Source organism: Lepidochelys kempii, chromosome 2 (genome assembly GCF_965140265.1).
Source record: "Lepidochelys kempii isolate rLepKem1 chromosome 2, rLepKem1.hap2, whole genome shotgun sequence".
NCBI classification, from domain to species: domain Eukaryota; kingdom Metazoa; phylum Chordata; order Testudines; family Cheloniidae; genus Lepidochelys; species Lepidochelys kempii.
The window spans coordinates 192,107,201-192,131,826 of NC_133257.1; the positions used below are offsets into that span (position 1 = coordinate 192,107,201).

Consider the following 24,626-nt stretch of genomic DNA (forward strand, 5'->3'; position numbering starts at 1 on the left):
AACAATCCCAGTTCCCTCAGCCTCTCCTCATAAGTCATGTGTTCCAGACCCCTAATCATTTTTGTTGCCCTTCGCTGGACTCTCTCCAATTTATCCACATCCTTCTTGTAGTGTGGGGCCCAAAACTGGACACAGTACTCCAGATGAGGCTTCACCAATGTTGAATAGAGGGGGACGATCACGTCCCTCGATCTGCTCACTATGCCCCTACCTATACATCCCAAAATGCCATTGGCCTTCTTGGCAACAAGGGCACACTGCTGACTCATATCCAGCTTCTCGTCCACTGTCACCCCTAGGTCCTTTTCCGCAGAACTGCTGCCTAGCCATTCGGTCCCTAGTCTGTAGCTGTGCATTGGGTTCTTCTGTCCTAAGTGCAGGACCCTGCACTTATCCTTGTTGAACCTCATCAGATTTCTTTTGGCCCAATCCTCCAATTTGTCTAGGTCCCTCTGTATCCTGTCCCTCCCTGCCACCGTATCTACCACTCCTCCTAGCTTAGTGTCATCCGCAAATTTGCTGAGAGTGCAATCCACACCATCCTCCAGATCATTTATGAAGATATTGAACAAAACCAGCCCCAGGACCGACCCCTGGGGCACTCCACTTGATACCGGCTGCCAACTAGACATGGAGCCATTGATCACTACCCGTTGAGCCCAACAATCTAGCCAGCTTTCTACCCACCTTATAGTGCATTCATCCAGCCCGTACTTCTTTAACTTGCTGACAAGAATACTGTGGGAGACCGTGTCAAAAGCTTTGCTAAAGTCAAGAAACAATACATCCACTGCTTTCCCTTCATCCACAGAACCAGTAATCTCATCATAGAAGGCGATTAGATTAGTCAGGCATGACTTCCCTTGGTGAATCCATGTTGACTGTTCCTGATCACTTTCCTCTCCTCTAAGTGCTTCAGGATTGATTCTTTGAGGACCTGCTCCATGATACTTAATGCATCACCAGTAACATTGCCTCTATTGACTTGGTATGTGCTAGTTAGACCTCCACAGAGCTATGTGAAACTGCAAATATTTGCTTCATGATAGCTTTAAAAATGAAAGTGTCCCCGTAGATTCTGACCAGCACAAAATCTGCATCAGTTCCCAATATTTCTGTACAATTCATAGCACTTTAGAACAGCTCTTTAATTAAATTAAATCCATGCCAAATCTGTAAATGCCATGTCGTGTGCAAGTTACCACGTGACTGTGTGAACTAGGTATTCTGCTTTGCGAAAGTCATATGGAGTCTGGAACCACATTCAAATGAAGAGAATTCACAGAATGAAAATGGTGGTGAGAAGAGCGGAGGCCATGGATCCCATTTCTAATTATTGTGTCAGTGACACACAAACATATTAACTCTGGTATGAATACTTCCAGCATACTTCTGAATACTCTTGACAAGTATGGTACTTAGTAGCTGCTCAGAGCATCAGAGATCTTACTGAAGTGGATCCTGATTTTTCACATCCCACTTTCTAACTTTAGTGAAAGGCTTTATTTATGTGTTACAATATGTAATACAGGAAACTGTAATATAAGGAATGGTACCTCATACAAAACATTGCCAGAGAAAAATTTTATATTTTTACTTTAAAATCTTCCTGAAAAACAATTCAACTTAATCCCATTATAAATCCCAAATGAAAAGCCCAAATGACAAAAAACCAAGTGAAATGTGAGGTTCTCATTTCTAATGACTAGGGCTCCGTGTCTGTCACGGAGGTTGTTGGAAGTCATGGATTCTATGACTTCCTGAAACCTCTATGACTTCTGCAGCAGCCAGTGTGGCTGATCCCAGAGCCATCCAACCAGCCCGCCCCAGGGACAGCCACACCGGCCGCTGCTGGAGCGGCTCTGCAGTGAGCCACTCGGGCAGCCCCACAGCCAGCTGCACCGGCATTGCTGGTGGGCCCCAGGGAACCAGCTGAGCAGTGGTCCCAGGGCAGTGGGAGCAGCAGCAGGTGGGCAGCCCCAGGGGTGGCCGGAGCAGCTGCTGCTCAGTGGCCCCGGCAGCTGGTGCTGCTGACCTTGGTGGCCCCCTCGCAGCTGGTGCTGCTGGCCCCTGCCCCCACAAGCAGCAGCCTGCCTAACCCCCAGCTAAGATTTAGTCAGGGATATATAGTACCCCTGTTCATTGTGCAAGAAAATATGGACAGAGGAGAAAGTGCCGGAAGAATGGACCCTCAGTATCATAATCAAGTTACCAAAGAAAGGTGATCTAAACAATTGTTCAGAGTGGAGGGGAGTAACATTTCTACCTGTCACAGGGAAAGTATTAGCAGCAGTCCTCGGGAACAGAACGAAAAGAAAGATGGATACCATCCTACATGAACAACAATTGGGATTTAGACAAGGAAGATCATGCACAGATGCTATTTTCACCCTCAGACGGATTATTGAAAACACAATTGAATTCCAAGGCAGTCTTGCTATCAATTTTGTGGGCTTTCAAAAGGCATTTGATAGTGTAAACAGAGAAACAATGCAGAAAATTGTGGAACTTATTGGAATTCCAATAAAATTAATTAACATTATGAAGGCATTCTACACCAATTCAAAATGCTACATTAAAATGGATTGAGTAAGCCATTCAGCATCAAGACAGGTGTAAGGCACAGGCGTGCATCTTGTCTTCCTTTTTGTTTATGCTAGTCATCGACTATGCATTAGAACAATGCAACAGTGATACATATGGCCTAAAATGGAACAATTCAAGGCTATTTGATCTAGACTTTGCTGACGACATCGCTCTTATTGCTGAAGATGCCAATGGACTACAAAAATGCACAAACCAAGTAAAAGTAGTAATGGAGAAGAGAGGTTTGAGATACAATGCAAACAAATGTAAAATCATGTTAATGGGGACCATAGGGACAGAAATCAAACTGAAGAAGAGAAACTGGAGAAGGTGGACAATTTTATGAATCTTGGAAATACTATCAGCCAACATGGTACTAGTTCCGAGGAAACAAGAAGAATCAGGAAGGCAAATGCTGCATTTGGAAGACTCAGAAACATCTCCCTCAAGACAAAACTGAATGTGTAAAAAGAAATTGTTATCACCATCACAACATACAGCAGTGAGACATGGCAACTTACCAGGAAAGATATGCAAAAGCTGGATGCATTTCATCACAAGTGTCTGAGAAGAATATTGAGAATAACAGAGATAGGAAGATGAATGAAGAAGTCAGAAAAATGACTGGACAAGGTATCCTCTCACAAATAATCTACAAAAGACGACATCTGTGGCTGGGAGATGTGCTGAGAATGGAAAAAATGCTTACCAAATACTGCCCTTGAATGGAAGCAAGAAAATGCAAGAAGAAAGAGGAAGATTGTGAACAACATGGAAACGAACAGTTCTAAATGACATCAAGCGCCTTAACTTGAAATGGAAGATTTGGAGAGATGGGCAGTTGACAGGCAAGGATGGCAAGTGTGGGTAGTCCAATGTGCAGCAAAGCATGGGATGGACTAAGGTCTAAGTCAAGTCATGGACTGGTCATGGGCCATGAATTTTTGTTTATTGCCCGTGACCTGTCCATGACTTTTACTAAAAATACCCATGACTAAATTATAGCCTTACTAATGACTTCTGTTTATGATATAAGACTTCTTTTCCTTGGATTGAAATCTTGACATTTCTGGTTTTCACAACCTAGCTAAAGAAGAAATATCTTATTTAAGTGACTCTTCTAATTAGCATGTCTACCATAGAATGGAAACTATAGTAAGTTTACGTTAAAAGGTAGTTCCCTCTGCAACTTTGTAGCTTTATATTTGAAGAGCTTAAGAGCAGAGCTGTTTCTAGGCATAAGCAGACTAAGCAATTGCTTAGGGCCCTGACCAGCTCAATGGGGTCCCCTATTTGCTTTTTTAAGCATGTGTTGTGCGGGGGTAGCCCCTCAAAATATTCCTGCTGATGGCTCCAAATGGGCTAGCGCTGCCTCTGCTTAAGAGAATACATTTTTTAATACCCTTACTGGACATTGAGCAAATAACGATAAAATAGACGTTAACAGATTTCTCTTTCATCATTATCACTTATATTTGTTTAAAATAGATCACACAAATCTAGTTATTACCACTGCCTGGAGAACGGTGTTAACCTTCAAGACAGAACTTGTCAGACATATTTCAACAACTTAAAAGTTCATTACTCAGATCTATTAGGAGCAGAAATAAAAATGTATCTATCCTGTGTTCTTTAGGACAAGCAACAGTGCCAGTCTCAACCTAATATTCTTCCCTCATTTAAACTTTACTTTTAACTTCTAAGAAATTGAAAATTCATAACTAGGATTTGAAAGAGAGACTTTGGAGCTAAAATCTTGCAACCTTAGGAATCAATTGTTATTACATATCTGCCAAGAGTGACACAGTCTATTAAAGAAAATATTGTTTTCGTTCCAATCCTGGGTGAATTAAAAAAAAACAAAAACGAACTTTAATTGCCTTTTCTATCATTATATTATGTGCTCATATCTACAGAATTCTAGTAAAGATTATAAAAATAAATCCTTTCACATGATATAAAGCAAATTACCACATTTTGTCTTAATCAAATTTTAATGTTAATCATTAATGTTTAATGTTAATCAATTTTTGATTGGACATAGCCCCACTTACTTTATTTTAAGCACAATTAGCATAAGCTATACTGCACTACACGTTAGCTATACTGCACTTTTCATCTGAAAATTGTGAAGTTCTTTACAAGGATAAGTCTTATTATCCCCATTTTACAGAAGCAGAATGCGAGACACACAGATAAAGTGACTTGCCCAAGTTCTCACAGCAAGTCAATGGCAGAGCCAGAAATAGAACACTGGCCTCTAGACTCCCAGATCTGTATCTTATTCACTTGACAATGCTGAGATCACTGATGAGGGAGGAGGAATGGAAGAAAATATCCAATCACAAGTAATGTCATGAAGCTCATAAATACTGTAACTTGAAACATGTTATTTTTCTTTTTCTTGCAGTCACAAATACACAAATGCAGTATTTTTCATCTGGGCAATCTCTTTCTCTCTCTCATATCTTGTAATAAATTGCTAATTAGCTTTAGCAGACTAGAGTTGGTCCATTCTAAAAATAAATTTTAAAACAGGGTTTTATCCCTAAAGCACCAAAATCTTTTCTCCACTCTAGGAAAATGAGAGCAATAAGACACTTCAGACTTTTTAATGCCTAACAACTTTCACTTTACAACTGAACTCCATGGTCACTCTCCTTTTGGCCTAAGTGAAAACAACCTGCTTCTTTACATATGGCCGGTTTAAAGATTTTTTTTTTCTTTGGAGGAGAAAGTCTTCCGATATCTAGTTTTCAAAAATTTTTTCTTATGTACACCACCAGTATATGCTTCAGTTTACTATCCATAACGCTTTCTGTCCATTTCACAACATGATAGCAAAACAATGTCATCTTTATGTGCAGTTGCATTTGATGCTTTGTGGAGTTGACAAAAGAGGCAATTTTAAAGAAGGTCACTTTTTATAAAATCACCTTAAAGCAGTTGGATTGAAAAGGGAGTGAGCTGAGTGCAGACCATAAAGACTGCAGAAGACTTTAGTAAATATTACTATTTGTTCTGGAGACGAGACATCATCTCACCTAGAGAGCTGTTATTCAGGACGTTCTCCAAATACCTGACCATTGCCTTGACATCACTGTCCTGGATGTGGAAGAATGAGAAAGAATATTAAAATTAGAACATTAGAATGTTTAACATTCTACACTAAGAGTGTGATCCTGAAAACACTTACTGTCAAGGAGTTTCCTACTCTGAGCAATCCTACTGACATCAACACTGGAACTCCAAATTGTAAAAAAATATAGACAATTTTCTACTTTTTTTGCTCCCAAGTGTCAAGTTTCGGGTGACATTAGAGAATGATTTTCTGACGTTAGTTGCCTTACAGAACTGCAAACATGTACAACAAATATGCAGGATGCTTTATAGCATTTGTGTTGCTGTTTAGTATCACTTGCAATCTCAGCAAAAACATCAGCATTTAAAATTAATTAGTCCTGAGATATCTAAAGTAATATCATGCTGAGCAGGGGAAAATGAGAGCACCTTAATGATTCCAAAGTTTCCAAGGCCTGTGGCAGATGCCATAAGGAATTAATACCTCATGTTTTACCTGTCTACATCTCATAGAAAAAATATTATAATTTGTAGCTGCAATTACGAATTGGGGATTTTTTACTTTAAGAAAAAAGATTATAGCTTTTTAAATTTGAAGCACTAGATAAACAGACCAGAGTTTTCTGCAATTATGGCCCCGATTCCTCCAAGAATTATTCATGCACTTTGGTGAAGATAAGCTGAAGTCCTGAATGTAAAGGACATAGCAGGGCGTGTTTCAGTGAGAAATTAACATTTTCTTCTGAAGTCAAGAGGTAAACTCTAAGTGCAATTTTCAAGACAGGTTACAGTATGCTATTTAAAAGTGTGGCATTTTCGTACTATTTAAAGCTACAGGACAAAACCCTGGTCCCATTAAAGTCAATGGCAAAACTTTGCTAGGACCGGGATTTCATCCACAATATTTTAAAACTGTATATCAATGATTCTAAAATTTAAATTTAAATCAGTGTCCCATGTAAGAAATAAATTATAGTATTGTGTAAAACAAACTATACTAGCCACATGGAATTACCTTCAAACTTTAAGACTGGCATGCTATTTTAAGTTTCAACATCTTACTAAACTGTCCATTCTAGGCTCCTGTGGGGGTGGGGGGAATGGCTGTTGTACACAAACTGCTTTTGGTACTCTACTAAGTATTTCAAATACTAGCAGATGGCTAATAGCCATGCTTCACTGACTACTTGCCAAGTTAAACTGGCAATCTTTAGCTGGTTAATGCTTGTTTGTGCTCAAGTGAGAGCTTTTAGGATTAAGCAGGATTTAATTTTTTATGGCCTTAAGCTGTTTAATGCTCTTATATCTGAAACAGACTGATATTTTAAAGTTAGATTTGTAGGGCATTAAATGGTATCTGTGTTAGCAAAGAAACTGAGGATTCAGTGGTGGTTGAACTATCCTTTCACCTGGGTAGTCCCTCACATGAGGGTTGAGACAGATTGACTAGATACTGTGGGGAAATCTGCAATACTGCTGCCAACGCTGTATCTGTTCTGTATGTAAATAAGTGTGTCAAACCAGCACTTCTCACCAGTAACAAACTTATGACTTTCCTACGTGGAGTTTTAGTGTACTGCAAGCCAGAGTATGACTCTAGAGCGTACTAGCTTGCCATGCACTAACTCATTGCATGGACTCTCCTACAGCACACAAAATTTCATAGGTACGGAACTTGTGGTTCGGAACTTTGAGGTACGGAACTTGTCATGTGTGATAGCAGGATCCACACAACAAGTTAGTGTGCAGCAGGCTAAAGCGCTGTAGATTCACACCATGGCTGCTGCATACTCCCTTGCCATGTAGACAAGGCCTTACTTTTTAAAAAAAGGGAGACGAGAAGGGGGGGAGAGAATAAAATTTCTGCTCTGCTGTGGGGATTCAGAGGTCTATTTCAGCTGTTTACAGACAAGCTTGCTGTAAACCCTTTGACAGTCTGCCAGCACCCAGGACCTACCAAGTCTGGTTTACTGCCATATGGAAACATACTGTATGGGGTTTTATATGCAGAACAAAATGAGGTTTGTTGCTGTATCTCGAAGAGACATGTTGAGTCCAGTTCTCACTGGGACACATCAGCACAGCTCTGAGGAAGTCTGTGGACCTATGCTGATTTACACCAGCTGAAGGTCTGGCTCTAGAGTCTGAGGAGACATCTAGAGGAAACATCCAGGTTGGTAGCTGAATTCTGACAGTCGTTCCTACTGTGTCTGGCAGCAATATACGTAAGATGAAGGCAATATATTAAGTTTTGATCCCATTCCTGGCCCAGGTAGGAAGCATGGCTTCATTGGGGTGGAACCTCCCTTGGTTAAGAAATGAACCGTTATGGAGAAAAGAGCCTTTTGCATGTAAGTTGAGGTTATATTGCTTTTCAGCAGAAACTTTGTATTTTGCTAAAAGTTTTTGTGTTGCATTATTGATCATTTTGCTTTGCCCACCATCCCTTCTTTATACATTTGGTGTGTCCCGAAGCTACTAAGATGAAATGATTTTCCAAATTATTGCTAACCCTTGGTTAAAGCATATAATTGATATACTAAAGCACCAGTACAGTATCCTGTGTGTACAGTAGCCTAATGGAGTAACAAACAAACAAAAAAACACTTTGCTAGCAAGAGTTAATATGGAAAGGTGAGTTTCAGTGAAGTCCAGATCGCGCACCCCACCCCTCCTCAATAAAAAAAAAGATGCTCTCAACATAAAACCTACATAATCAGAACCCTCCAATCCCCAAAATGTTCAGGCCTGGAAATGAACAGGTTATGGGTATCCAGACAGTTCCCCACTACTATATACTTCTTCATTGCTCAGGATGACTGCAGGCATATGGTGAGAGGAGAAAAGTGACAGTTTTAAACTACCCAAACCCCAAAACACTAAGATGCCTTTTCAACCGCAGTTTAAGGAGCTGCTTTGAAATCATTTTCTGCTGTCAAAGTTAAAAAGGGAAGTGTTTAATATTCTTAATGGGCTTAAATTCACTCATCTGGGATCAGGGAGGTATCAATGACGAGTGAGCTCTTTTTAAAAAAAGGAAATGAGGTTCTAAAAAAAATTTAACACACAAGGAATATATTCAAAATTGCAGGGGAAAGTGTTTATAACTGTCTCCTTGTTTTCTTTGTCTACTAGGAACTACTGGAAGGATACAGTGCCCAACTGTATCCCCACAAATCGAGTTTTTATATAATTGTGTATTTCCAGTAGCACCAACAGTGAAAAGAAGTTCCCAAGGAATGGACACTCTAAAGACAGACAGATCAATGGCTGGGTAAGGAGCTAGGCACGACCTATATGAGATTATGTTAACTATTCCCAAATGGATCCTCTAGCATGTCATTATCAGGTAGCACATTTTCTGTAGACCTCACAACAGATCTTCAAGAGAGACTTAGGGTAAGTCAACACAGGGATTAAAAAACCCCCACAGTTGGCCTGGGTCAGTTGACTCAAGCTCACATGGCTCAGGGTCTGGGGCTGAAAAATTGCTGTGTAGATATTTGGCTCAGGCTGGAGTCCAAGCTCTAAGACACAGTGAGGGTGGAAGGCCCCAGAGCTTGGGCTCCAATCTGAGCCTGAATGGATCCACAGTAATTTTTAGCCCTGGACCCTGAACCCTGCAATATGTGGTGGTACCATTGGTCTTTTACCCCTGTGTAGACGTACCCTTTGGAGCTATGTCTTCCTTGCAAAAATGGTGTGTTTTTAAAATCCTGGTGAATCAAAGGTACTGTAGTTTTTGCCTCGATGTAGGTAGTCAAGGTCAATCTTAATTAGCTGAGTGCAGGGGAGAGGTAATACGGTTGATTTCAGTTAGCTACACTGAAGTAAAAAACTACCTGTGTCTTGTAAAATCTGAGTGGAGACATCAAGAGAGTTACCTCAATGTAAAAAATATATATACCTATTTTGCTGAGAAGGCAAAGCCCTAAATGAGGAGCAGTAAGGGGCTTTGCAAATGAACATGGAAGGGCTCTTCCATGCATAGAAGCTATCCTGGACGAATGCATAGACAAGTTAAATGTAAAAATAAAGAATCGTATTCTAACAGCAACAGTCTATGCCAAGGCATGCATTAGGAATCTAATGGAGCACTTCTTGGGTTGACAACAGCACAGTCTGCCAACACCCATAGTCTACCAAGTCTGGTTTATTGGCATATTAAAACATACTGCAAAGGTTTGTATATGCAGAACAAAGTCAAGTTTGTTATTGTATCTCATATGTTGAGTCCAGTTCTCACTGGTGTAATTCAGCACAGCTCTGATGAAGCTCACAGAGGTATAGCAATTTACACCAGCTGCTGACCTGGCTCTGGAGTCTAAGCCACCATTCAAAATAGGAAGCTAATGTATAGAATTAACTAGACTTTTGCCTTACCAAATCATTGCAGACAAGTCCTATATTAGCATTAGCACCAAAAGCAAGCATAAGAAGCAAGACCTAAGGTCCCTTCCAACCCTGATATTCTATTCGATCAACTGAAATGGAGTGTGTCCATTATTGCTTCAGCTAAATTAAAGCCAACATGGAACTTTTATTGAACAGCAACATTTTTTGCTGATGATTTTTAAAGAAAGTTTTCAGATTCCCCTGCTATTTGTCCTTGTTAGCTCTCATGCAATTAGAAAAATCAGTGTTCCTTGAACAAATACATGTATAAGATCATCAGGGAGCCAGAAGCCTGGAAAAGTAACTGTCAGATTCATTAAAGGTTAAATCTTCCCTCTCCCCTGCACAAAAAAGCTGAGTAAACTGGCTTTGGGCAGGAGAATTAAGCAGAGGTTTGGGACACTGAACCCATCCCAAATGGCAGCCAAGATGCAGAGCTCCTCTGCATACCCTACTCCCTTAGGTGAAATGGAGTTATGCCCCATGCATGTAATCAAGGATTTATTGAACAGGCCACTACCCGGTGAAGTACAATGCCACTACTGCTACTATGAAGGTAAACTTCTTACAGAATGAAGGCTCTGTAGGAGTTCACAGGTAACACAGTACAACACATTTAAAAACACACATCCAAACCACTTCACTGATGGTTGTATTTTTTCAGGTTATTTCAAAGAAGGAAGGGTATGAACGATATATCAAAAGGGCTTCACTCCACATTAAGGGTCCAATTGTACTCCCATGGAAATCAATGGGAGTTTTGCCATTAAAATCAGTGGGAGCAGAAGCAGTCCCTGAAATTTACCAGGAAGGCAGATTCTACCAAAAAAAAATTTTAGTTTTACTCCTATTGGGTGTGACCCAAAGTCCAGTGAAGTCAATAGAAAGACTCCCATTAACCTCAGTGGGCTTTGGATCAGGCCCAGTTCCCAATTCTTCACTTGTAAAATGGAAAATTTAAAATTCAGCATTTTCCCCCCCTGAAAAGTGAAAGTTTGATTGTATTAACAATATTCTGAAACGGGATCAGCCTCTGCCACAACAAGGATGCTGGTATGGGGGGGGGGAAACCAAAGGAAAAAAGAAGTTACTTCTTTGACAGAGGCAGTGCTAAAAAAGTGGATATTACAGGGTGTGCTCTCCTCTCATTATGCACACGCATCTTTCCATAATGTGAACAGAATCTGTGTGTGTGCCCTGTAGGGGCAAACAAATAGGCATATGTAGATGGAGGGGTCAGAATCTGACAAGGGGTGTCAATTCAACATTTCTCCGAAGCGCCAATACTTGCTCTTGTCATTGACTTTTGAATCACCAAGGAATGACTAAATGTCACTCTGCCTACATCGGACCTGCCAATACCCAATTTACTCTGCATCATGAAGAACTCTATTTATACCTGCTGTCTTTTGTTAATTCTAAGGAGCAGTCTTCATGTTCAAAACCACTATTGACTGACACTTTATGCTAGAACTCTCTGACATCGTGGATGAAAGTCAAATGAAAACACAGCGTAGCGCTAAGAAGAAAAATACAGTAAGGGCTATGAAAGTGAGCAATAGTATATTTTTGGGAGTACATTATGATGGATTTTTTCAAGCAACTGAGTGGCTTATGCACCACTGTTAGATTCAGTCTACATAGCCCCTGCAGACTACAGATCCTGAACAATCATATCAAAAGCATTCCCTGACATATTCCACTGATTTTTGATTGACTAATTATTACTTTGTAAGATCACTGCCCGGCAGCTTTAACAGGATACACATACTGCTTCTGAATGTTCATACATCTGCAGTAAAAACAATGTGGGAAGGAGCTTCATTTCTTTGAAAGGACATATCTATCTGATCAAGGGCTGTTTTCACAGTCTTAAGACTATTTTGATTTCCAGTAAGTTTTTTTAAGACAATTTCTTGTTTAAAACTTTCTCTGCAGGAAAACACAATTGAAAACCTATCACCTTCTTTTGTGTTTAATTTGAATGGTACCTTGGTTTCTGTTTAATACTTGGACATTCCAGTCCAGATCAGAAGTAAAACTGTTTTGTACATTTTAAACCCAAGTTTAACTGATGGCATAGATTCCTGATTCCCTAACACAGTGTTAGAAAGGCAGTTATTTCCCTACTAAATAGCAAGCAACCTTATTTGTGTCTTAAGAAGGAAAACTACAGTTTGGGGCAATCATCGAGTTAGAAGTTATTTATAATTTGTTTATCAGTAGCAGTATGTTTGGTTCCATAAAAAATGTAAAAAGTCACAGTCCCATCAAGAGCTTGCAATTGAAATTAAAAACAGATACTATAATTCAAATGCATACAACACATAGGTTGAAGGTCTAGTATAAAATTTTCAAAAGCTCTTAAGAGACTCAGGAAGCTAAAACTCACTTTCAGAAGTGACTTAGGCATTTAGGAGTCTACAGCCCATTCACTTTCAATGAGACTTGGGCTCCTAAGTGCCCATGACATTTTTGAAAATTTTATTCTCAGACTCCTAAGTCCCGAAGACACCTTTGGAAATTTTACCCCTAATGTTGAAGTGATGCAAGAGTTTCTCACTCACTCTCTCCCTCATTTCCCCCCTGTCCCCCCCCCCCCCCCAAATGATTTCAAGAGGCACCAAACACCCATAGTTCTCAAAGTCAGTAACCTTTCAGGATTAGAAACTTTGGTATTTTACTATTTGCTATTTTAACTGGAAAAATTAGCACCTGCACATATGCTTTTTACACAAAAAAGCATGTATACCTGTTGATTTGTTTTAGAGACAGTCTGTGATACTTCCATATTCTCCTCCTCCTCACTCTGCTCCTCCTCTTCACTTGTTTCTGAACAAGAATCAAACACATCATTATAATATTCTTCTGCGATTTGTGGATCTTCAGGGATCTCTGGAATGGAGTAAGAGTTTGTAGTTAGATAAATTCTTTTAAATCTCCATTCCAGGGTCTTGTTTTAAGTCCTGTTGTGAATCAATGCAAATTAAACATCAATAAATGCTAGTCTAGACACTCCACAAATGTTTGTGTCTTGAAATATGTTTGCTATGTGTAGATGAGCATTTACAGCCCTATAAAGGCTTCTCTACACGACGTGACAAAGCGCTCTAGAGGGGTGTGATCTGTAAAGCACTCTAACTCTCCCACGGAGACCCTGCTGGCATGCTCTAAAAGGTACCTAGGTTAATGCAAACTAGGTACCTTTTACAGCATGCTGGCAGGGGTTACATGGGGCAGTTAGAGCGCTTTACAAATCACAACCCTTTAGAGCACTTTGCCGTGCTGTGTTGACAAGCCCTTAGTGTACTTGAATTACCAGTAATTGGAAATGATCTGGAGTTAAAACAGGTCCAAAAATGGTAATCCAGACAGATCTGAAAGGGATGCAGAAGCAGGAGTAGGATTTGGGTATGGCATGACGCCAGCCCTTTGATAATTTTGGGGTCTCAGCAATTCAGTGTTAAAAATCCACTTAGGTAAAGTGAAAATGGGATAAATTATCACTCAGGGGATGGGAAAGCAGAACAGTTTTCCATTACAAGAGCAGATACATAATAGTACCAGGACTGATTGATGAGCTTTCTTTTTAAAGAACAATAAGCAAAAAAAAAGAACTCTACACATTCCAAGAATTAGTTAATATATAACATAGTTCAAGTGAATTCATGTGTGCGCACACATGCATGTAATATAAATGAACTTAATACAATTATGAGCCCCTTATTGAAAGGAGGAGTCTCTGCTCACCCCACCCAGACAAAATAATATATCTTCAATTTTTTTTCCTTTTTATCATAAGGAGTGAGTATATTCCACATTTTAGATAGTTTTTTTAAGTGCAGTGCGGCTCTCACTATTTGTTTAGAAAGACAATTTGAAGCAGGTCAATGCAATAACTGAATAATAATTATTTTGTTGGTAAAGTTCTTTTTTCTTGGAGGTCCACACACTGAAAAATTAAATACCACTTCAACATTCTTCTTTAGAAAGTGGGGAGAATTAAAAAACCCCTCAAATAAACTGTGGCAATGAAGCATGCTGCTATTGTGCTGCCTGCATAAATGTTGCAAGACTGAAAAACCCAAGTGGAGCTGTGTCAGCATTTGGATGCAAATCAAATATATAAAACAAGAAAATATATACTAGGGATGGAAAGTAGTATTAGAGATATTTTAGCTGGGAAGCTTCCTTCAGCTTGTGCATCAGACAAAATGTAGCTTTAACCTTGATGCTCCTTCTTATGACCTTTAGGCAGCTTTTTTCAAATCAAAATGACAACTCTTCAATGGCCTCTCTTATTTTCAGATCCTTACTTAAACCATCCAAATGGAACAGTTTAAAAACACATTGATCATTTTTAATGAATTGTGGTTAAAGTTTATTTTATGTCAGTGTAGTACCACTTAGAGTAACCCTGTTTACATTCCATCAAAAAGTTACTCCTTTAGAAGAGATTAGACTGACCAAGAAATATAGACTTGCAGATGGAAATCAGCATAGCCACAATGACGTTACAGTAATTTACAGTTAAGCATCTTGGCCCTTTCTAGCTTCAAATATCAATTTATTGTTATGACATTGAGTGACAGTAGGATACCAAAAATTTTCCTTTAAAATACTGTACGCAGAGAAATAGCCCTTCTCAGGAGCAGCTGTGGAATACTATGATAATAATTCAGTGCGGGCAGCCTAGTATTAGAGGAAAGGACTAGAAATTAGCCTTCCTGGATTATATTTCTCTGCTATAGTGTTAATTGCCGTTTGGCACTGGCTAGAAGCCAGGTATACTAGTGCACTAATTCTAGATCTGCCACGGACTTGTGCTTCCCTAGGACAAGTCACTTCACGTCCCTGTGACTCAACTTCCTCATCTGGAAAATGTGGCTATTACTAGCTATGTTGTTCCCATGAAGGCTGTACTTCAGCAAAGCACCTCCTTCAAGTGAAACACGTTTAAATGCTTTGCTGAATAAGGATGGTTTGAGTAATCGAGACCTTAAAAATATTTTAAAAAACCCCAATATTTACCAAGTGTCACCCAGGCTATCTTGAGATGCTACAGAATTTTCCTACATTTACAATAACTGCGGGATCTCAGATGCTGTGACAGAGAAAATTGAGTTTTAAGAGCAACCACAGTGCCTCATGGAGACACTGAGAGACTTAATGTTCGTAAATGTTTGAGCGAAAGTGAAAGTAGTTCTGAATAATTAACAATACCTTACATTTCTCTTTATTACTACTGAAATACTAAAAGGTGGACCAAAAACAAAAAAAAAATCAACTCAAAAACATTTAGGGTTGTGCAATGAATGCTGTAATTTTATCAAATTAAACCGTAAGTCGGGCCCTACCAAATTCACTGTCCATTTTGGTCAAATTCAGTGTCATAGGATTTTAAAAATAGTTAATTTCATGATTCCAGCTATTTAAATGTGAAATTTCACAGTGTTTTAATTGTAGGAGTCCTGACTCAAAGGGGAGTCAGTGGGGGGGGGGTCACAAGGTTATTGTAGGCGGGTTGCGGTATTGCTACCCTTACTTCTGCACTGCTGCTGGCAGCGGCCCTGCCTTCAGAGCTGGGCAATGGTGAGCGGCGGCTGCTGGCCGGGAGCCCAGTTCTGAAGGCAGAGCTGCTGCCAGCAGCAGCGCAGAAGGAAGGATGGGATGGTGCGGCCATCCTTACTTCTGCGCTGCTGCCTGCAGAACTGGGCCCTCAGTCAGCAGCCGCCACTCTCCGGCTGCCCAGCTCTGAGGGCAGCAGTGCAGAAGTAAGGGCGGCATGGGATGGTGTTGCCACCCTAACTTCTGTGCTGCTACTGGCAGGGCGCTGCCTTCCAAGCTGGGTGCCCAGCCAACAGCCGCTGCTTTCTGGCCAAACAGTTCTGAAGGCAGTGGAGAAGTAAGGGTGGCAATGCTGTAACCCACCTAAAATAACCTTGTGACCCCCCCACAACTCCCTTTTGGGTCAGGACCCCCAATTTGAGAAACCCTGGTCTCCCCCTGTGAAATCTGTATAGTATAGAGTAAAAGCACGCAAGAGACCAGATTTCACAGGCAGAAACCAGATTTCACAGTCCATGATGTGTTTTTCATAGTCGTGAATTTGGTAGGGCCCTAACTATAAATTAACTCATTTTGCAAAAAGATAAACTTTGCAGAAAACAGAGAATGTAAAAACTTGTATGACTTTGTTTGCCAAATTGCTAAGCGCCTTCTCTAGGTAGTATGATCCCCTTGTGACAACAGCAGTTTCCTTCAGTGAGGTAAAAAACACTCCTTGATTAATAGATTTAATTTTCTCTTACCCTGAAGCCAGGCTTATAACTAATGTATTAATATTGCATTCAGAAGCTCCCATGCATTTAAGAGCCAATGGGTGAGTTCATTTATATATTTAAAAAAAAAATCTATGGTGGCTGTGCCCTACCATAGGACTGTAACTAGTAGATGCACATCTGTAATGGACAGTAAAAAGAATGTAATCTTGTTGTCAGCAGGTTTTTTTTAGGGAGCCTCTATTAACATAAAGAAGCAGTTAGAGCCTGGGACAGGATGTCAGAAGACCTGCTGAGAATTCTTCTTCTCCAAGACACTTTCTCACTGTGATCATCTTAGGCTAGTCACTTCGGCTTAGTTTCTCAAGGGTATTTTGGGACCTAACTCTCATTGAAAACAATGGGAGTTAGGCAGCTAAATACCATTGAGGAGCTGGGCCTTAACCTCTCTGTGCCTCAGTTTACCAATCTTCACAAAATACAGTGAGATCCTTATCTGCAAGCTGCTATAGATTATCAAAAACCTCACCAGGATCAAAGGAAAACAACTCTCCCATCACCCCAGATCTGAAAATATTCATTACAAAACATGGCACTTTTTCCATGTCTATGAATGAAAACCTTGGGGAAACTGAACAACATTTGAAACTTGCCTACAGACAGCCCTGCAACCTGAAGCAAATACTCACCAACAACCACATACCACACAACAGAACCACTAACCCAGGAACTTATCCTTGCAACAAAGCCCGTTGCCAATTGTGCCCACATATCTATTCAGGGGACACCATCACAGGGCCTAATAACATCAGCCACACTATCAGAGGCTCGTTCACCTGCACATCCACCAATGTGATATATGCCATCATGTGCCAGCAATGCCCCTCTGCCATGTACATTGGTCAAACTGGACAGTCTCTACGTAAAAGAATAAATGGACACAAATCAGATGTCAAGAATTATAACATTCATAAACCAGTCGGAGAACACTTCAATCTCTCTGGTCACGCAATCACAGACATGAAGGTCGCTATCTTACAACAAAAAAAACTTCAAATCCAGACTCCAGCGAGAAACTGCTGAATTGGAATTCATTTGCAAATTGGATACTATTAATTTAGGCTTAAATAGAGACTGGGAGTGGCTAAGTCATTATGCAAGGTAGCCTATTTCCTCTTGTTTTTTCCTACTCCCCCCCCCCAGATGTTCTGGTTTAACTTGGATTTAAACTTGGAGAGTGGTCAGTTTGGATGAGCTATTACCAGCAGGAGAGTGAGTTTGTGTGTGTATGGGGGTGGGGGGGATGTGAGAAAACCTGGATTTGTGCAGGAAATAGCCCAACTTGATTATCATGCACATTGTGTAAAGAGTTGTCACTTTGGATGGGCTATCACCAGCAGGAGAGTGAATTTGTGTGGGGGGGTGGAGGGTGAGAAAACCTGGATTTGTGCTGGAAATGGCCCACCTGATGATCACTTTAGATAAGCTATTACCAGCAGGACAGTGGGGTGGGAGGAGGTATTGTTTCATATTCTCTGTGTATATATAAAGTCTGCTGCAGTTTCCACGGTATGCATCCGATGAAGTGAGCTGTAGCTCACGAAAGCTCATGCTCAAATAAATTGGTTAGTCTCTAAGGTGCCACAAGTACTCCTTTTCTTTTTGCGAATACAGACTAACACGGCTGTTACTCTGAAACATTTAGGATACAATTCTCAAAACCTGGCCTCCATTTATGTGCATGCGACTTTGTGCATACAAGTTTTGCACATTAGTGTGAGCACACGTTTTGTGGACTATCACTTGCGCACTCACATGGTTGAACTTATGCATATAAACACATTTGTGTTCTCTTTGCATCCATAAATGGGTCCTAGGACATGTAAATTCTACATGAACGCACAAGTGATAATGCACACTAACAAAGGATAGGGTGAGGCACCTTTGAGAACATGGCCCTTAAAAAGTATCACATCGTATACCCCTCATTGCCTCGCAATGCCTCTGAAACACAGGAACAAGCTAGAATCTCCCTCACAGGTCATGCTCTGATCTTAAATTGGAAATGAACCTTGCAGCACTGGAGGGGAGATTCTCACCCCACTGCGCTCTCTATATGCCACCATGTCATTGTTGCTGTATAGGGCCATAACAGCCCCCAAGGAACCAGAGAAGCATTTCCCTGGCGCAGGTCCTATATAGGGTCACTGTAGATAGCCCTATGCTGCCCCTCCATTGCAAGCCCTGCTGCGGCAGGCGTACTGGAGGTAGAGCCAGGGACAAGAGGAGTGTCTCTACAGTGCATACCACTGTGGTGATTCTAGATTGCTCCAGGCTACAGAGCAGTCCACAAGTAGCAGCAGGAGGCTGCCATGTATTACAGCCTTTCACTGAGCACCTTTTGGCCCTTAGAGCAGCTCAGAATCAGGCAAAAAGTGACTTTCAGATCGGAAGCTGAGAGCTTCTCATGCAATTTAAATCTGTGGCATGATGTACTCCTGATCCTTTGCCTAAGGAAAGAAAATCAATGTCTTAATGATTTGTAAACAAGGAAACGAAATGGTGTAGAGAATGACCCAAACTGTGGTATGCTATTCTCAGTCATCACAAGCATGAAAAAAATATACAAGATGTTCAGCACATGAAGGCACATTTCAAAGGATCACGTTGAGAGAGTATAACCACCTGTAAAAATGGGGTTTGTCATTTTTCCCCCATGGAAAGTTAAGCTTAATTGCACATGCAATATCAGGCATATCACAGTTTCCTTCTGGGGTTATCACTTCCATGTTGTGTCCAACCCCCAGATGGAGTAAAGGCTTGTGAACGGTACGAGGGTAAATCCCAGATATCCAAAATTTGTTTGGTCACCAGTTTTTAAAATTGGTATAACAGTTTTTAATCCAACATTTGGATTTTGAGATCATGGATCTCTCCAGGAATCTTTATAAAAATCAGGGTTTGTGTGTTGCTCCATAAACCAAGTATCTACCATTATCCATATATATAAATATGCACACAATTATCTGTTTGAGCACATGAATGCATATCCACCCCCCACCCCACCCCACCCCCCAAGCACCTGCAGTATATTTACTCTTCCTTCTACATGCAAAATACCTGTGGCAGTGAGACTCCAAGCCCAGGTCTACAGGCTTGGCCTTGTGCTAGAAATAGCAGCATAGATATTCCTGTTTGGGCTCTAAAACCCAGTGAGGTGGGTGGGTCTCAGAGCCTGAGCAGGTCCATCTACACTGCTATTTTTAACACCGTAGTGTGAGCCCCATGAGCCTGAGTCTGTAGACACAGGGCTTGGGGTGTTTTTTTTTTTTTTTTTTTTTTTGCAGTTTAGGCCACTGAGAGGTGCTATGTACATAAAGTTCCCATTGACTTCAAGAGAGCAATATATCTTATGAGGCTGTGCAACAGCATCCCACAGGGAAGAAAGAGGTGGAAGCCCCATTGCTTGGAACTTTTAATGCTAGACTGGAAAAAACACTCAAAAACACTAGCAAATATATAGTGGGGACAAAGAAAGGTGTATTGGCAAGGAAATGAACTAGATGATCCAATGGGTTTTTTCTATCCCTCATTTCTAGGACGGAGAACAAAAACAATAGCAAATCACAGACAGAATTCCATAGTAACACAAGGATCAGGAATACAAAAAAAGAATAGGTGTTTTTTACTTGGGTATACAGAATTAACAGCAGGAAAGAGCTTTCGTTTATCTACAGTGGGCTTTGTTTAGTGCTGATTTACCTCCTGTGCAGTGCCTCTTAAGTTAATGGAGTTGCATGGAGTGTAAGTCAGAATGGAATTTAGAACCACACAGTTTGGTGTCCTAGCAAGAATGTCTCTGCAGATGAGAACCTATCTGAAATAACTGAGCTCACGTAACATTTTGCTCTAAAATGAGTCAGAGCTTTTTGGAGTTTTCTTATGACTCACAGTTATAGTTATTTTGTTCAAAATATTTCTAGTGAAAAATAGCTTTATCATCAATATGGAAAATCTCCGTGAGAAATGGCCATGTTAGACGTGCCTTTTTTCAAACAAAAAAAAACAAAAAAACCCCAGAATTTCAGCTGAAGCAATTTTGTTTTGTTTTGTTTGGGGCAACAAAAGGCAAACAAAAATTGATTTTCTGATAAAATCCCAAAACCTTCTGCAGAAAAATGGCAACAAAAATGGAAATGATGGTTTTCATCACCATTTGGTGGGGGCGAACCAAATAATTTCCTGACCGGCTCTATTCAGAGTGGGCATTGAAAAGCCAGAAATAGTGAGGCAGCAGTGGTATGGATGAGTGTGTGGCTGCCGTTCAAGATCAGCTCGAAGGTCCTATAGCCTCATAATCTCCCATATGAGTTCTGAATATTCAGAAATGCTTGTGAGGATGGTGCCGGGGGGAGAAACAACAGTATAAGGTTGAAGATGAAGATAACAGAGGAGACTCAGTAAAAGTCTTTGGAAACCATTTCCTTTATGCATGAGGAGATCCAATTATTTCAAAGGTTGCCCTATAACGTGCGTAGTGTCCTGCAGAAAACACAGCAAGTGCTGTACATCTCATTAAAGGAAAACTGACCACAAAACTATATTAAAAGTTATGCTTAGTCCTGGGGTTATTTTCAACTTTTTGATCAGTCAGAGAAAACTTTTAAATACCTTTGTATGACTATTGTAAATAGCAGAGACTACCTGCTACTATCAGTCTCAGTTTGATGACAGTGAGTGTGAAGGAGGAAGTCTTTATGTATCAAATAACTAGCTGCTATTTTGGGAAGGCAGTTACCTCCTCCCCAGATTCCATTCAAATGTGCCATTTTCAAGCAGTAAATAAGGGATATCTTCTAGGATCTGTTGCACGAGTTCCCCAAACTTGGTTCATGGCTTGTTCATGGTAAGCCCCTGGTGGGCCATGAGATGCTTTATTTACCTGAGCGTCCGCAGGTACAGCCGCTCACAGCTCCCAGTGGCCGCGGTTTGCCGTTCCTGGCCAATGGGAGCTGCGGGAAGCAGCACAGACAGGGCCACCACTTCCCGCAGCTCCCATTGGCTGGGAACAATGAACCGTGGCCACTGGGAGCTGTGAGCGGCCGTACCTGCAGACACCACTCAGGTAAACAAAGCGTCTCATGGCCTACCAGGGGCTTACCCTGAACAAGCCATGAACCAAGTTTGGGAACCCCTGGTCTATTGGAACAGTAGCAGTCACATAGAATGGATCAGATTCACACATAATGTAAGCAGCTATATCACCCATGAAAGTCTGGATGTAAAATATTAACATGTAATGTAAACTTAGTTTAGATGTAAACAGGGATGTAAGTTACATGTTGGATGTATGCTGATCAGAAAATAAGTGATTGAAGAATACCTCAGGGATTAACAGAAAAGATCCCCACTTAAGAACATAAGACCTCCATATTGGGTCAGACCAATAGTCCATCTAACCCAGTATCCTGTCTTCCAACAGTGGCCAGTCCAGATGCTTCAGAAGGAAAGAACAGAACAGTGCAATTTCAGTGATCCATCCTGTCACCCACTCCCAGAGCACAAGGTTTCATCCCGTATCATCTTGGCTCATAACCACTGATGGACCTATCCTCCATTAACTTATCTAGTTCTTTTTTGAACCCAGTTATATTTTTGGCCTTCACAACGTCCTTTGGCAATGAGTTCCATGGTAGATTGTGCATTGAACTTCCTTTTGTTTGTTTTCAATCTGCTGCTTATTAATTTCACTGGGTGACCCCTAATTTTTGTGTTATGAGAAGGAATAAATAACACTTCCTTATTCACTTTCTCCACACCATTCATGACCTCTATCATATCCCCTCCCTTTTCTCCACACCATGTGACCTCTATCATACCCTCCCCCTTAGTCATCTCTTTTCCAAGATGAAAAGTCCCAGGATTTTTAAATCTTCTTCTCATAGGGAAGCTGTTCCATATCCCTAATTATTTTTGTTGCCTTTCACTGAACTTTTTCCAATTCTAATTTATCTTTTTTTATAGAAACCAGAACTGTATGCAGTAGTCAAGGTGTGGGCATACCATGGCTATATAATAAGAAAATATCATTATGTTACTATCTATCCCTTTACTAATGGTCCTAACATTCTGTTAGCTTTTTTCACTGCCACTGCACAGTTAGCAGATGTTTTCAGAGAACGATCCACAATGACTCCAACATCTCTTTCTTTAGTGGTAACAGCTAATTTAGACCCCATCATTTCATATGTATAGTTGGCATTATGTTTTCCGACATGCATTACTTTGAATTTATCCACGCTGAATTTCATCTGCCATTTTGTTGCCCAGTCACCCAATATAACAGGGTCCCTGAAGGGCCCTCCTGGCTCCTGCTGGGGTGAGAAAGTCACACAGAGACCTTTTGTTGCAGTACTCACCTGGCGCTTTTTATTTACATGCTGTGCTTCCACCACCTTTCCACCATACACGTAGTCCTTTTCTTACAGTTCACCAGTAGGGGGGAGAGGGGAGCCCAGTGCGTGCGTTCTCTCACCTCCTTTCCTCTACTGCAGCTTCCCTCTTTCCAGCTCCTCCTCCTGGCTTCCTTCCTCTGGGGCTTTTATCCAGCCCCAGCCTGATGAGGCAGCAGCTGTTCCAGCTTCCCCAGTCAGGGCCAGGTGATCTACCCAGCTCCTTAATTGGAGCTGGAATGACAGAGGGTGGGTTAAGCAGTTTTCTGCTCAGCACTCTGTCACACCCAGTTTTCTGAGACCCCTTTGTAACTCTTCCCAGTCTGCTTTGGACTTAACTGTCTTAAGTAGTTTTGTAGTGTCTGCAAATTTTGCCACCTCACTGTTTATACCTTTTTCCAGATCATTTATGAATATGTTGAACAGCACTAGCCCCAGTACAGATCCCTGAGGGACACTGCTATTTACCTCTCTCCATTCTGAAAACTGACCATTTATTCCTGCCCTTTGTTTCCTATCTTTTAACTTTAAATTAGCCAGGTCAACTTCAGAGATGAAAAACAGTGTAAAAATTACATACCTAGGAGACTTAATGGGAGGGCATAGAAAAATAAACTAAGCTAAAATAGTCGCTTTTCTTGTTACCTCCTCAAATCCCACATGCTTGGGTATTTATAGTGTACCTATTTTTCACTTGCACTGAAACCCAAATTGGTGGAAGTTGCCACTTACATTTGTTTTCTGAGCAGCTTTAACTTATTTAGTTACTGAGTCTGACTGTTTACATCACCACCAGATTTGGCACAGCTACTCTGAAGTACAGTTTTAATCTGAAAACTGAGTGAGTAAATCCTGCACTGGGGAGTTCCGTATTTAGTGTCTATCAACAGCTTCCTAATCACATGTGCTCTGTTTATAAGTCAATGGCTGACGTGGTTTTTTTGGTTGGTGGTTGGTTGGGTTTCGGCTCATCTCTGTAAAATGCAATGAAAAGTTATACTGCTATGTAAAGTATTTAACAATACATGCTTCTGTGAGGAACAAGTAGGCTCAGAAAGTATGGGGCACTAGACTGCCACACAAATGCCCCGGCCCTCAGTAATGCCCCAAGATCTGTAGAATTTTCCATTGGTTATCTACCAGATAAAGGGCCACAGCCACACTCCACATGCATCCTCCTGACTATAAAAATTACACTCATTCCATTGTGACAGAGACACCATCCGACCTAGAAATAGGTTCTTTAGTCCACTGGAGAGTAGGCCAATGGGATAGAACATATGTTTGTTGTCCTGACAGTCTGTAATACTTTATCAGACCTAACTGGCATGACCAGGTGGGCCTGATTTTCCTCTCATTCACACTAGAGTACCTCCACTGAAGACAAGAGAGCTACACCACTCTTGAACTTGGTTAAGAAAGAGAAGAGTTAGGCCCCATGCACAGAATTACAGAATGGATTGTATTTCTGCCCCTCCTTAAATGCTGTATAGCCTTATCCGATGAAGTGAGCTTATGCTCAAATAAATTGGTTAGTCTCTAAGGTGCCACAAGTCCTACCTTTCTTTTCTCTCAAGAGAATAGGTGGAGAGAAGATGAGAAGTTACACCAAAACATTTATCAAATGATTTGCATCTCATTTGGGTCACTGGAATGATGAAAAACTGCTGTTCCTTCAGTCTCTGCAGCTTTGATATTTTAATGATTGACTTACATGAATAAGGTGCTGTAAATACAATTATCCACATCCAATTATCCAGAAAAAAAGATAGGGTTTTATGCATAAATGCAGTACTTAACACACACTGTAGACAGTAAACACAGCCACATA

General features: G+C 40.8%; 1 protein-coding gene across 11 annotated transcripts in view; it reads right to left on the minus strand.

The window, feature by feature from the left end:
• Positions 1 to 24,626, minus strand: part of NEK11 (NIMA related kinase 11) — a 199,655-nt gene that overhangs the window by 42,993 nt on the left and 132,036 nt on the right. For 10 of the 11 annotated variants that reach the window (XM_073333276.1, XM_073333268.1, XM_073333269.1 and 7 more), the window contains 2 exons: positions 12,815 to 12,957; positions 5,631 to 5,691 (listed from right to left, as the gene is read on the minus strand). In XM_073333276.1, the coding sequence (XP_073189377.1) occupies positions 5,631 to 5,691; positions 12,815 to 12,957 (204 nt within the window). The remainder of the gene's footprint in view (positions 1 to 5,630; positions 5,692 to 12,814; positions 12,958 to 24,626) is intronic. The other variant, XM_073333277.1, reaches the window with a different exon arrangement.